Source organism: Ornithodoros turicata, chromosome 1, assembly GCF_037126465.1.
Source record: "Ornithodoros turicata isolate Travis chromosome 1, ASM3712646v1, whole genome shotgun sequence".
NCBI classification, from domain to species: domain Eukaryota; kingdom Metazoa; phylum Arthropoda; class Arachnida; order Ixodida; family Argasidae; genus Ornithodoros; species Ornithodoros turicata.
This window is the reverse complement of record NC_088201.1, coordinates 79537281-79550958: the sequence shown is the minus strand read 5'-3', so window position 1 is coordinate 79550958 and position 13678 is coordinate 79537281. Positions and strand designations below refer to the sequence as shown.

The window sequence follows — 13678 nt, the reverse complement described above, 5'->3', positions numbered from 1 at the left end:
TACCTTGACCAATTCAAAGTGGATGATCCTATTGGCAACTGTCTCAAGCAGTGTGTAAGTGCCATAGAGGGCTGTGTGGCCTGGCGAATCACATCTGCCATCTCCCGCAAGGGTCAGGGGCACTGGGCGGAGCCGGTCCAGTAGCTCAGCTTGTCTGCTCAGGAAGACCTACAACAGTTGTAGATAAGATAAGATCACATACTAAAAGGAACATTGGGTGAAAACATTCTGTGACTTTCGAGCTACCGCTAGGATATGTTACTTGTTTTCTTGAACGATAATAGGCACATACTTTATAAATGTACTCACATCATTCACGGCAGGAAAGAGGTGCTGTTTCTGTGTTCTGAAGTACTGCGACAAAGTCAGTGTTGGCACCTGCATCGTATGGAACATGTACAAAATGCCTTGGTTACGTTAACAATAGAAAAGTGCCAGTATTTGTACCTTCATCACGGCAAACATACGAAATGCCTTGGTTATGTTCACGCCGGAAAACAGAATCGCACTACAGAGCAGAATGTTTCCGAGTGGTCTGTCTTCCACCCAAGGCTGGCTGGACCATGTACGCAGTTTCCCACAGCGGCAAGCTGTTGCTGCTCTCAGCCATGTGCCCCTTGTTGTGATGTCTGTTTCAGCATCGCTGCTGCCACAAGGACACTGTGACAGGAGCTCTCGCAGACTTGACTCCGCCACCAGGAAGAGACGTTCCTCTGGATTTAGCCTGAAAAGCAATCACATATTTCTATGTCTTAAAACACAGCATACTGGAGCATGCTGTACTTACGTTCGATGCACATGGGATTTAGAATGATGTCCCTCATGTTCCTTCTCATATTCGTCACTAGGAAAAAAATAGTTGCAATGTAAGAATTCCCACGGCTTTCAAGTGCAAAGCTTACTCTTCAGTCTCTGATCCCTCTGTTAATTCAGATGAGTGGACCGTCACGTCCTTCGGATCAGGCTGGCTACATCGAGAAAGAAAAGAAGTTATTCACCTTTGCGAAACGTATATGTGTAATACAATGCTGTGTGTGAAGTAGAAAGCCTTTGCTATTCAGTCTAGGAAGGCATCTATGTCTTGGAATGCACGGCCTATTCGTCAGGGCAGCACACTTTGCGGTGCTGTTTCTAGGATGACTTTTTCATAAAATCCCTGTACATCCTTCCCTGTAGGTCTGTTTCACCAAGGTTAAAATGACCTGTTCCCCAGCGTGGTCATGGTGGCCTAGTTTGTTGGCCACAGCTTCCTTACCCCTTCTGTTCCCATGTATTTTGTTGTTATAACTTCTGTCATGTCTGTGTTACGTGTTATACTGCTGCTATGAGCTATCCGTGTGTATGTCTGTTGTTCTTCCTAAGCTTTTTTATCTTCAAGCTTTATCCACCACCTTGACTGCTGTTGTAACCAGGGTATCGAACCGCAAAAAATACGGGTTCGGTTCGGGTTCGGGTTCGCGTTGTTTTGATTTCGTTCCGGTTCAGTTCCGGTTCGGCCAGGCCAGAAATCGAACCGGTTCGCAAACCGGTTCGCAGCCCCGAACCGGTTCGCGAACTGGTTCAACGCTTCCGTTATATATGTTCCATAAAACTGCTTTTATCAGGAAATGCGTGGCTAATAGCTTACTGCTGTTGTCTGCATTGACGTCTCTAGCGGTGAGGTAGCCCTTTAGTGAGAGAAATGAGAAATGGATGAACACTTATTGCAACTAGAGTTCACGCTGTTGAAGCGGTGTAGTCCTGCTACTTTCTGTTCCCAAAATATCTTTTTTCACACGCACAGTGCCAGCAAGATACACTTAAAGGAAGCCTAATAAGATGGACAGCGTAACATAGACGACAGTACTTGCCGGCACACTGCCTTCACAGCGTGAATCGATCTGAAACTGTACTGAAGCATGTCGAAAATAAGCCTGCAAGCCTTACTCTGTCCGAGCTCACAGCAGTGTACTTGTTAATCCACAACACAACGGCAATGTGTCACGACGACAGAACTGCGCTACCAATAAGCAGAACCACATTTACTTTTCAAAGCACGACCAATCAAACAGGCACCGTTCTGCGTACGCTCCTTCTCCACTTCTCATGTTTCTGACTTGTTTAATTTGTGCTGCTCACGTGTAAAGGGAAATCTTTGGCGCTTATTTGATCACATATTCGTCCTGTAGAGCTATATAACTGGCCTACTCCATTCGTGTTTCATTCGTCCGCGTGGCACCTGGTCTCTGAAGAGTAGACGCCGCACCGCGTGCGTGGGGCGCTAGCCGCGGCACTCACAAGGACAACTGCGCTTCAACATGCTAAAAAGACGCTGAAAGTATACTTACTATACGTCGTCGTCTGACTGCTAGGTGAACATTTCTGAAATTTATGATATAGGTGCGTGATGATGATACCAATGTGTCTTCGTTCGGGGATAGAGAGGAACTCTTATGCTGACTTCTTTAATGTCCGAACCGTTTTGTTGCGAACCGGTTACCGCTATTATTTTTTACGGTTCTGCTCCGGTTCGGGTTCAACAGTGTCATGAAAATTTCGGTTCGGGTTCGGGTTCGGTTCCGGCAAAAATAACGGTTCGGGTACGGTTTTCGGTTCGGGTTCGGGTTCGGTTCGACACCCTGGTTGTAACATATGCTGTTAGCATCCGTGGTATTCATTTCAAGGTGGCTCCTATCAATTGATTGGTAGCATGTCCACCTACTGACCCAATTATCATGGGTTCAGACCCGACACAGATAGTAGCAACTTCATGATAGGGTACAAGCTGTTTAGGCTCACCACCCACATGGATAGTAAAACACATCAAGAGGCAATATTAATCTGTGGGTAGACAAATATGCTGTAACTCTGTCACACTTGCCTCACAACGGTCACAATGTAATTCATATTAACTTAAATGGACGTCATAGCTTTCCTTTTTGTAATCACTAGATCACCAGAGTTATTAACAATTTTCTGTAAATATAATACACTTGTACTACGGCATACCATGTAGATCCCAAGGTTGTATCAAGTTCTTCTCTAGCTGGGGTGGAGCAGTGGACGGGCGAAAGAGGCATGTAAAGCATATCCGTTGGCATCAGTTCCTCAAATGCTGGTGCACCTATATGCTGCATGGAAGCCTGTCCTGCAGAGACCTCCACGCTTTCAATGTTGCTGTCTTCTGGACACCAAGTTGCTAGTTCAGATGATGTCAACAGAAGGGAGCTGGAAGGGGGAAGGCTCATGCCTGTCTGGCTTTCCCTACTTTGCATGTGGAACCCAGTTTGAGTGCCTGCAAACCAAAAAACCAGTAGGCTACGTGTGTAAAAGGTCTGTTCCCTGTAAATGATATTACAATATTACCAAGCGTGGATGTCGGAATAGCTGTTTGTGTTTCCTTGTCCTGAACCCTTTCCGCTACAGATTCTGGCTTGTGCGGTACTAATGTGTAATGGAACCCATATTGGCTGACTATCTGGTAGGGCACAAATGGTTCAAGGGGCAGTCCATCCAGCACTAGCACTGAAGAAATAGAGCAATACCAACATGACACATACAAAAAATGCAGAAAGGCAATTATGCAATACAACTATGAAAAAACAATATGGGATATGATGTGATTACTGCTCTCCTGTGTTTACAAGGAGGAGCTATGAATCTCAAGAGTAATTGCCTATGCATTCATTTTAACCACCATGGATTTTATCAAGAGTGAGCATAAATGAATTGGGCATGTACCATTTTCCGGACCCGCTGATGACATGGATTGTTGTAGGCTGAAACATTCACCCGCATCGCTTGCCGATTCCATCCTTTCCACGTCTACAATACAAACACGTTATCACACCTATCACTGTAACAGGCTGGTATAGGACAAGTACGACAAAAACATCTTAAACTGGAACAGATAGGCGGGAGCACGAATGTGCAGCAATGCCTAATAAGAGCTTTCTACGGAACGTACCACTCTTGCACTGGCTTCAGTGAAGCTGGTGGACTGGACCTGTAAACGAAACTATTTACTTGTGGTTCCAATTCATAAGTCAACATCTCATAAGATATGTAATAGATTGGTTTTCACAAATCTGCCTAGAAAAAACATTCCTTGTACAGATACCTCTTATGAAAATTGTTCCATACCCCACATTACCAGAAGCAATGGGGTAGAGTATCGCCCATGGCGACAAACTCCCCATTCATAATCTCAAAATAAAGTTGTCACTTGTTTTTCGAACATGCAACCTGTATTTCCAGCATGCATTAATGCAGTAGAGAAAATGAAACCTCATTTGCTCGCTGAATGGGAGCCCACAAAAGGACAAAGTACCGTTCGTGTTCGTATATGACGCGCGGCTAAATGAAAACGTGCATACGCCCCTTCATTATATATGTTCTCATAATAATCCATCCCATCGGTAAGCGACATTTCCAGCAAGCACTACGAGAATGGCAATCTCAGCTCATGGGTTTCCCTTGCAAAACCCACATTGCTTAGTTTTAGGGATCGAACTTCGCCGGCTGCGCCAATGCCGAGAAAAGCGTGTAAACTGCGTTGCAGGCACGCTTTTCATGGCTAGATCCTATCAATTATTATGTCCTTTTGCGGGGTCCCATTTGACATATACGAAAACTGTGACCCACCTCAGCAGACCGCGGCCGAGTTGGTTCCGGAAATATTGTGGGCACGGCGTCAGCCTTCAGCCGCTTTCGTTTCGGAACTCCAAGTCGGATTTGTAGAACATCCGTTTCCATGTACGCATCCTCCGCAAAGTGTGAAGAACAAACGCGGGACACATGTATTTCTCCTTGTACGTCAGGATGTCTGCTGGCGACTACTGCCTCCCATTTTCGCTTCGTGTCACTGTCCCTCGGCTTGTGGAATGTCACTTCTGGGTTAGAGCCCGAAGTGTTCGTACACCCAGGAACGTAACACCGTGTTTCACGCGACATGGTCGCGTCAGAACTCGCAATCACAAGCGGAAGTCGGCGTATTTATCGATGACTTTTCGCGAGGTAAATGGCGACGATGGCGACTCAAACCCGAAGCAGACGAGCTCGGAGACTGTCGTCTGCGCAGCCCTCCCATTCGTGCGGCTGCGTTACGTCATCATGATGTTACTATCGCTGGGCTTCCTTAGCTTCAGAGGCGGCGGGAATATTTAAAATTCGTTTACTCAATATGTACGGCGTTCTCGAAAGAGAAATTTGGCCAACTAGATTGTGAAATGATACCGAACATTATGGTATGGGTCTCATACACACGTTCCCGGATGCGATAGTCCCTTTAAAACGGTCAGCCAGGCTGTACGCTGTCGGGAAGCACTGGGGTATCGCTGTACATCACACAGTTAGATTCGTGCTGCACCACTCGTTCTTCCCATGGTGTCAGCGGTTCCAAAAAAATCGAGGTCGTGTCCTTGATAGACTTCACCCCCCGTTTCGGACGTCACGCAGCCAGAGAACGCCTATCGTCTCCGAAGTGGTAGCAGGCGATCCGACCTGCGCGGTGTTGCGCACCTCGATCATGTGATCCCAGGTCTAATGAGGAGCGTCCCTACCACTCACGTCACATAGTGACGCGCGTGGCGGCGCTCATCACGTGTCTATCGTGAAGCCGAAGGAGGGTGTTTCGAAGCGCACGGGAGATTCCGTGGGCTATCCCAATTTCGCTACGGTTGTACTAATTGTGGGAAAACTGTTTTCGGGTGCCTAACATTCCATACCGACCAAAAACAGAAACAAAGTTGTTTGCCTCTAGACTGCTCCTTTAACATGTTGTCAACATCGGCTCTGAAAAGCTCGGGGCCCTATGGATACTTCTGAAAGTAAATACAGTGACAGAGAACTGGAATGCAGGTCTGCTTCGCTTGCTCGGTGCAACCACGATTCAAGAAGGACCAATGCTGCATTTTTCCGCTACCCACTCGATGACAGGTAAATCAGTTTCTATTCCATTCTGCCGTTTAGCATAGCATAGCACATACCTGAGACATATACGCAGCATTTCGGCAGGTAGAATTTTTGGTCTTCACGTTTCTGGTTCCTATTCTGACCTTTCTTACTCAGGTATAAGCACTCGTCATATCTCCTTTAGCAAAGCATCTGCATGGATAAGCCAGTCTGAGCGGCTGGAGCATCTTCATCTTTCGGCGTACCAACTGTCCAAGTTACTCTGTGACGGGTCATCCAGACGCCTACACAAGCAACGAAGGGACATGTACATGTTCTCTGTGATGCTGGATCTGTGAAGGTGTGTGCCTGTGGAGTCAATATACTGTTGTTCTACTGTGAAATCTTCCACGTGAGACATCAGTTGTCAGTGACCAGTGAATGCAAAGTTGCTTCAGCATATCACTCGAACTTTAGAAACAAGGTTCATGTCGTCTTTTTGTTTGGCGCAGCTACAGCAGACTGCATATTTGTGATTTGAAAATACCTTTCCCCAAAAATAAAGCACCTTGTGTAACAGATACAGCCAACGCTTCCGCGTTTTCTTATTGAGTTAAAAAAAAGCAAAGCAAAAAGCCACTCAACTGTCGTCCAACGGTTGGCCCGACGCTAGAGGTCACGAGAGTTTTTCCCAACAATAGAATTATACTACACGTTCACCCGTTTGCTGGAGCCCCGGGCGACAACGGCCGCGTTCTATGTTCCTGCGTTCGAAAGTCGTCTTCCGTCGCGCCTCTGCTGTGACTGTGTTTTTGTGCCTTGCAAGTGAAGCCGTCTCTATCTGTGTACCGTAGCATACACCTCCGGAAGCCGTTGGATTTCGTGAATTGAAGGTTAATTGAGTGCCTGAGTGCTATGTTTCGTCCACTTTTTGCTTGGCATCATTCCCAGCATTTGGGTTCCTATTACTTTATCTCCTCAGTGTGATTATTACCCTATTGATTCCCGCAACCTGATGCTCTATCTGTCAGCTCAGTGTGCTCGTTAACGTATTGGTTAACCGATAGTATCACTTAACATCAGGTTGAAGACGACACTTGTGGTACTCCAGTGGCGCTGTTACTAATGTGGATTCCATGAATTTCAGACGCCTTTGACAGATTCGTTTCGGTGGACAAGACACATGAGCTAGCATGCAAACAGGGCTGGGCAAGATACTTCAAAAAAGTATCTTCGATGCCGATACTCGATACCTTAAAAAATTGTATTTCCGATACCGATACAAGATACAGAACCGAAATTGATTTTCGATACAGATACTCGGTACTATATCGTCAATACTTCGATACATAACTGAAGTTTATATTACTGAAATCACAATAGAATAAAGCTGGTATTATGATTCGCGAAGTTTACATCACTGAAATAACAATATAATAAAGCTGGTAATATGATTAGGGAAGTAAAAACATTTATTCGTTATTTCTAGAGCCTTTAGTGTATTTTTATAGCGCACTTTTTCTGACAGGGCTTGAACGTATCCGACCGCACGGATTTAATGAAGCTGCACTGTCTAAGCAGCTAGTCTTGTTAGAACTTTAGACTGAAGCCATGGGTACGTTGAAACGATCGCATCAATAAGCAGCCTAGCAAAAAACAATTCTTTAAGACAATGTTCTTCGTGCGTACCGGTCTGTGAGCACTTGACTATACATACGAATAAACCTGAAACTTTTTTTCTGCTGCTTTTATCGTTTGGTACTGCAGTACTTACCCGGTAGCCTCTGACTTTGCCTCTGACTTGATTTTCTTAGTTGGCCGTTGTGAATGGTGAGCTGGTGAACGGGTTACAGTGCTCAAGCTAAGCCGGCGGTTATTCTTTCCGCATGGCAGACGCGGAATCCACACTTCGAGTCAAGTGGACGTGCTCTTGCGCACTGAGGAGGGGGACATCGGGCAGCGCAGTTCCAGAAGCCGTGAGGTTGGTCCTGTGTAAGGCGTTTTCGGCGCGCCCGCCGTAGAAAGAGACGGAAGAGATTCTTCTGGAACCAACTAGAAGCCGCGCGCGCCCACGAGCGCGTCCCAGGGCAGGGTCCAGGGCCTCCTCTCCGGGCGACCTTGACGATGGAGCGCGCGCGCGGACGTAAGCTTCGAACGAATTTATGGTCGACATGTCTACGCCGCTGCGGCCTGGCTACCGCCTGAGCGAGCGCCACAACACAGCCTCACAACAAGTCTCACAACAGCCTCAATATTTGCGTCTTTTTTTAGTATCGAGTGTCGTTAAAATACACGATACACTAAAAATGTATTTTCGATACCGATACTCCGATACTCTCATTTTTGGCACGCGATACCTAATACCGATACGCAAAATGTATCGAAAGATTGTATCGAAGATACATGTATCTGCGATACTGCCCACCACTGCATGCACCCGACGTAGGAAAATGAACACATCTATCGCGGAGATCTTGCAAGACATCAATTAAGTTAAGCTACAGGTCGTTCCAAAGCTCTCTATTGAGTTGTGATTACTGCGAAACAGGTATGGCGTACACTTCACCCATGCAACGCCGTCATCTGCTCCATGGCAGTGCAAGCTTTTACAGCCGTGCCCTTGGGTGTAAAAAAGCCAAATAAACTTGATGACCGAGAAACGTTTCCTGGTTTCGCCACTATATGGTCGCGTAAAGATATTCAGCTTGACATACCTGCATTTTTCTAGGATCTGTTCTGCTTTCAGAATGTATCCCACCCTTCGATGCTTTGTTTGTAGGTGGATTTCGGCTCCCCACTATGTGTCACCTGAATGCGCCCTGTATAATCTCCTCCGCATCGTCATACGACGGCTACCCCAGAAGCGGCTACTTCAATGTGCTACATAACCTTATGCTCTCTGGGTAACCGTAAAAGCAGTCTCATAATTCCGATGCCCATACACACATGTGGATATCTGGGCCACATGGGAATTGTATGAGACACATTTGCACGGGATTATTGAATATGGAGATTCCTGTATGGGTCATACGGGCCATACCGCACCCATATGGACCATATAACCACATATAACCATATGTCCACAGGACGCATAAGCCCCGTGTTGAATAATCCCGTATGTATGGTCCCGTATATTTTCCGTATGCTTTTTTTAATAGGAAAGAGATCAATGCCGACTCGGTGAAGTGGGAGCTCGGGTGGTGCAATTGGCTGGAGAAGTCCTTGTGGAGCAGTAGCGGGGTGTTTGCGGCGCTGATAATCCAAGCACGTACGGACGTAGAGTTGGAGACAGATCGTCGCATTCCTTGCCAAAAGAAACGATTGCTGATTCGGTCACATGTTCGCGCAAATCCCAAATTCCTGGAGGTGAGATCATGGTGAAACTGGCGCAATACCTCTTATCGCAGGGCGTTGGAAGGTGGGGCAAATGGGACGGTCGCCCCTCCCCCTGAGTTTTGGTTCCGGGGGCTCCACCGCCCCTTAACTTTCGCTCTGAGGGTCCCACCACCCCATTTTTCTTTCGTCAAGTATGGTTCAAATATCGTCCGGGACAGATTCGCGTTCAGCTTGTTCAGCTATATCTACCGAAGAATGAAAATGAACAGCGCTTTAAAAAGTAGAAGACGAAATTCACCCGAATAGGTCCTACCCCCCAATTATCCTACGTGATACTGTATGTGCGGACCTGCTACCGTGAAGAGTAGCGACACGCGATTCAGTGGTTTTGCTTAGACTATACAGGAAAATGCAGATCTGTGCTTCAGCAAACGACGTCGCCTTGTTTTTTTTTTTTTTTTTTATCAACGCAGGCAAGCATTCGTGTGTTGAAAGGGAAGCTCTTATCCTGCAGCGAGGAGTCGCGAGGAATTTCGTTGGTACGTTTGATGACTCGTGAGGCATATCTGCTGTATTTGCCAGAACTCTCGTTAGAGGCTTTTTATGCAGCAATAATGTCATCGTTTGCAAATGAAACCAGTGTGCTTTTGACGAGAACAAACAGAATAAACAGGTCAGCGTTCGCTCACTTCTATAAATTTGTCTTACCGTGCTTAATGAAACCATCAACAAATGTTCCAGCTTGTGCTGCTCTCACGCCAATTTCGTTTTCGCCTCACGGTAGCCAAGAACGTGAGATGGCCTTCCAGTGCCCCCCTCTAGGTGAGGTTAGGTTAAGTTAGGTTAGGATAACCCCCGCCTGTCCGCCCGCCCCCGTACACTCCGTCCCCCCCCCCCCCCCCCCCACCGCCTGTCCCGAAGGGCGCCGATGCTCATGCACAGGTGGCGTGAGTAAATAGGAGTGGCCGAAAGGATTTAAAGGGACTATCGTATCCGTCCCGGTCGATTCCGAAACACTGTAGTGCCGTTTTACTCATAGTTCATGACGGATAATAACGCCGAAAACCCGACGCGAATTAGTGGCGTTGTTCCTGTGCAGTTTGATATAAAACTTCGCAAGAGCAGACGACGCATTCCGGGATTCCCTCTCTGGAAACATCACGCGGACGACACGAATCACTGCGCGCCCTTTGACGCGGAGGAGACCAATCATGGAGCGGCCGGATGGACCTTGGTAGCCTTGGTGACCGACCGACAGGCGGACGGGCGAGCCGGAATGTTAGGGGCGGCGTCTTCTCTGTGATTGGCTCGCCGAATGTTGTTTCTGGTTAGCGTCAAACGTGTTCGTACAGCCAGGAACGTAACACTGTGTTTCACGCAACACGGTTACGTCAGGACTCGCACTGGTAACTGAAAGGCAGCCGTATTTACCGAGGACTTTTCACGTAGTATATTGCGATGCGAACGCCACGACCTCGGAGACAATCGGACGACCTCGGAGACAATCGCCTGCGCTGCGCTCCCATTCGTGCGCCTGGCTTACGTCATCATCGTATTGGCTGCAGATGGAATGCGAACATTTAAAACTCGTTTATTTAATATGTAAGCGGTTTTCGGAAGAGAAATTTGGCCAAATTGACTCTGAAGCGGTGACCAACATTACCCTATCGGTATCATACATACGTTCCCGGATGCGATAGTCCCTTTATTTCTGCTTGTAAAGGATGCAGTCGTGGACAATGAAATTTCGTGTGAGCGCAGACTATGGTTTGGTGAGGGGTTCGGAGCTGCCCAGGACATCAATGATTTTCAGCAGACGCCGGACACGAGATTTTTCTTCATCAAGGTCGAAGTTGTCAATGACTGGTATTATGGTGGATACGTTGGAGTTACCACTACCGTTTCCAGGACGTGGTAGAGGGTACCGTGAGAGAGTATTTGAATCTATGTTCGAGCCCCGCTCAATATTTTCCATCAAAATCGCATCCTTGGCGCTGAAGAGCCCAACGAGCAAGCGTTTCAGAGGGAGATTTGATGCTGACCACTACAGAGCGCGTCGTGGTCAGCAACTAGCGTGAAATATACGGTCCGTATAGCGACCCTCTGCCCTTCGCAACTGCCGTTCGCAGCCAGGCATAATTTTATTGTTGGCACTTTATCTGTGGTTCAGTGAAATAACTACTCAGAAAGCAACTGGCTGTTCCACATTATGATGGCGTTGAACCAGTACAGCGCCGAGACGGGCGACGCTCGTGTCTGTATCTAGTTCTGTCGGCTTCTCTGGATCTAAATGTCGCAGAAACGCGGTACTCGTGAGGTATTCGTTGAGGAGCTGGAAAGCGCCTTCCTACTCGTCACACCAGTGGTATGTGGCGTGCTTTTTGTACGAAGTCCTTGATAAACCTTCCGAGCATAATCTGACAAAGCTCCGTACAGATATAACAGTTACTGGACCTTGAGTGGTTCTGTATATATCTTATTCTGCTCTCATGCTGGTATTCACAGACGATTTACTAGAAGGAAATTGAGATAACACGATAAGAACGGGAGGACATTTTATTTTCCTGTCATCTGTCCGATATCGACGTAGGGTAATTCGCTTCAGGAGGGAGTTAAGGAGAGCTTGGCTAACGGGTGATGATTTGCTGCTATTGTGTTTCACCATATTCGACATTTCTTTGCAGGATTCATCCGACTTCCACTCGAGCACTTAAACGCTTTCGAAAACTCAGGCAGATTTCCCATAGGCACCATGATTCTGAAAAGGAAGCGCATTTTCTTATGCAATGTCCATTCTTAGAAAGCAGACGTTGTCTGGAATGTAGATGGTTGGATGCACAGACGTGTCCCGCTTATCCTTAATGCAGTTATCCGAAAAAACTACACTGGAGAAACTGCTTGCCCGCTTTTGGGTTACCGGGAACGATATCGCTACGATTTGTTTTTCGTCCGGTTTGTTTCATTCAAACGAGTACTGTGCACGCCGTGCGACGACTTCGGAGGTGACGATATCGTCAGCTCGCGCCATCCCGGTCCACCTGGTGTCTTAACGCAGGAACCACCTTTGGACTTACCTTTTTTCCACTCATCCCAGGCTGAGATTAAAAAAATACCTCCTCAGCCCTCTCCTGGACCTCATCATGTTACGCATGAAACACTTCAAAACCTCCCCCTGCGTGGATATCATACACTCTTGAGAATTTATAATGAGAACTGGCACCAAGGTGTACTCCCAGGTAACTTGAACATCACAATGGTAGTGCAAATTCTGAAGCCAAGAAAGTCCCCACTACCTTTCGTCCAATAGCCCTTACCAGTTGTGCTGGGACGATTATGCGGAGCATGGTGTACCCACGACAGAACTGGTACTTCCAGGATACCTGATGCACCCCTGAAGTCATGGCCGGCTTCCGCCAAGCGTGGTTAGCGATGAACAATGTCAACGAACGCGTTTCGACTGTACAGCGAGCGAAGTTCGACGGAAAGTTCACAGCCGGTATCTTTTTTAATGTGGGGAAGGCCTATGACTGTGTTTTCCACAGTGCTGTTGTTGCATCACCCCAAGAGGCAAGCCTGAGAAGTCGTACACTATCGTGGATACAAGGCTTCCACCGCTTCTTACCGGTAACATACGGCTCTTGCAGCTGCATGCTGTGAGAACTAATGTGATGGCCCACGTTCCGCGTATACGTAAATCGTGGAGGAAAAAATCGATACACCATCGGCTGCGCTTGAATGTTGCACGAACTGCGTTGCTATTGTTTTAAATCAGCCAACTGGATGATGCAATCTGCCCCACCTGCAGTATAGAAGCGGACGCGCTTCGCCTTCTCAACTGCCAAATGCCACCGCTATCGCCTGCAGCGACTGCCGCACCGAGTTAGGACTTGGGTCCTCACTGTGACACGACTCATTATTCCATTTCACCAAATTACCGCCACCAGTGGGGTAGAGTACTGCCCTGGTGATGAAACACCCCAATCATCATCATTAAAATAAAGTTGTTTGTAGCGTACCGCACTCCGGCACCGCCTGTTCACCTGGGATATCATGACCTCTCTCTATCGACATTACTTGACCCTACCCCACACAGTGACATGACTGCATAAAAATAACATTCATTAATTAACACTTTGACTAGGAGATTTCGGGCAAAAGCAAGATAGCAGAATGAGAGACTATCCTCGTTGAAAGCCATTCCACGTTATAAAAATCCTGAAACACGCATGTGCGTTAAAATATCCATCACCGAACTTTGATATCCAAATGAGCCGAAACCGAAAAAGCGCGCCTCAGGAGCGCATCACGTTCGCCGACGGAGGCTTATCTTGGTCGGAAAGCGCTTTATCTGGCCAGCAGATCGGCACCTACACCAATCATCTCCGTCGCTCCAAATCACGTGGCCGTCTGACGTGATATGAGCGCTGTGCCAACACCTCCTAGGTAGCAGAAGGCCTGCATGAGCTTTCCG

At 47.3% G+C, this 13678-nt stretch overlaps 1 protein-coding gene and 2 long non-coding RNA genes across 6 annotated transcripts in view; all 3 read right to left on the bottom strand.

Moving 5' to 3' along the window:
* Positions 1-583: 583 nt before the first annotated feature.
* Positions 584-1241, bottom strand: LOC135401384 (uncharacterized). The gene is made up of 3 exons (XR_010424806.1): positions 903-1241; positions 788-844; positions 584-724 (listed from the first exon to the last, which is right to left on the bottom strand). It is a non-coding gene; the product is annotated as an uncharacterized LOC135401384 (long non-coding RNA).
* Positions 1242-3085: 1844 nt separating this feature from the next.
* LOC135401379 (uncharacterized) lies at positions 3086-3824 on the bottom strand. Its single transcript, XR_010424805.1, has 3 exons — positions 3721-3824; positions 3346-3504; positions 3086-3274 (listed from the first exon to the last, which is right to left on the bottom strand). It is a non-coding gene; the product is annotated as an uncharacterized LOC135401379 (long non-coding RNA).
* A 7925-nt stretch (positions 3825-11749) lies between these two features.
* LOC135378426 (neprilysin-4-like) overlaps positions 11750-13678 on the bottom strand; it is a 67263-nt gene continuing 65334 nt past the window's right edge. For all 4 annotated transcript variants that reach the window (XM_064611455.1, XM_064611453.1, XM_064611456.1 and 1 more), the window contains one exon: positions 11750-11965. In XM_064611455.1, coding sequence (XP_064467525.1) covers positions 11866-11965 — 100 coding nt within the window. In that variant the 3' untranslated portion in view covers positions 11750-11865. The remainder of the gene's footprint in view (positions 11966-13678) is intronic.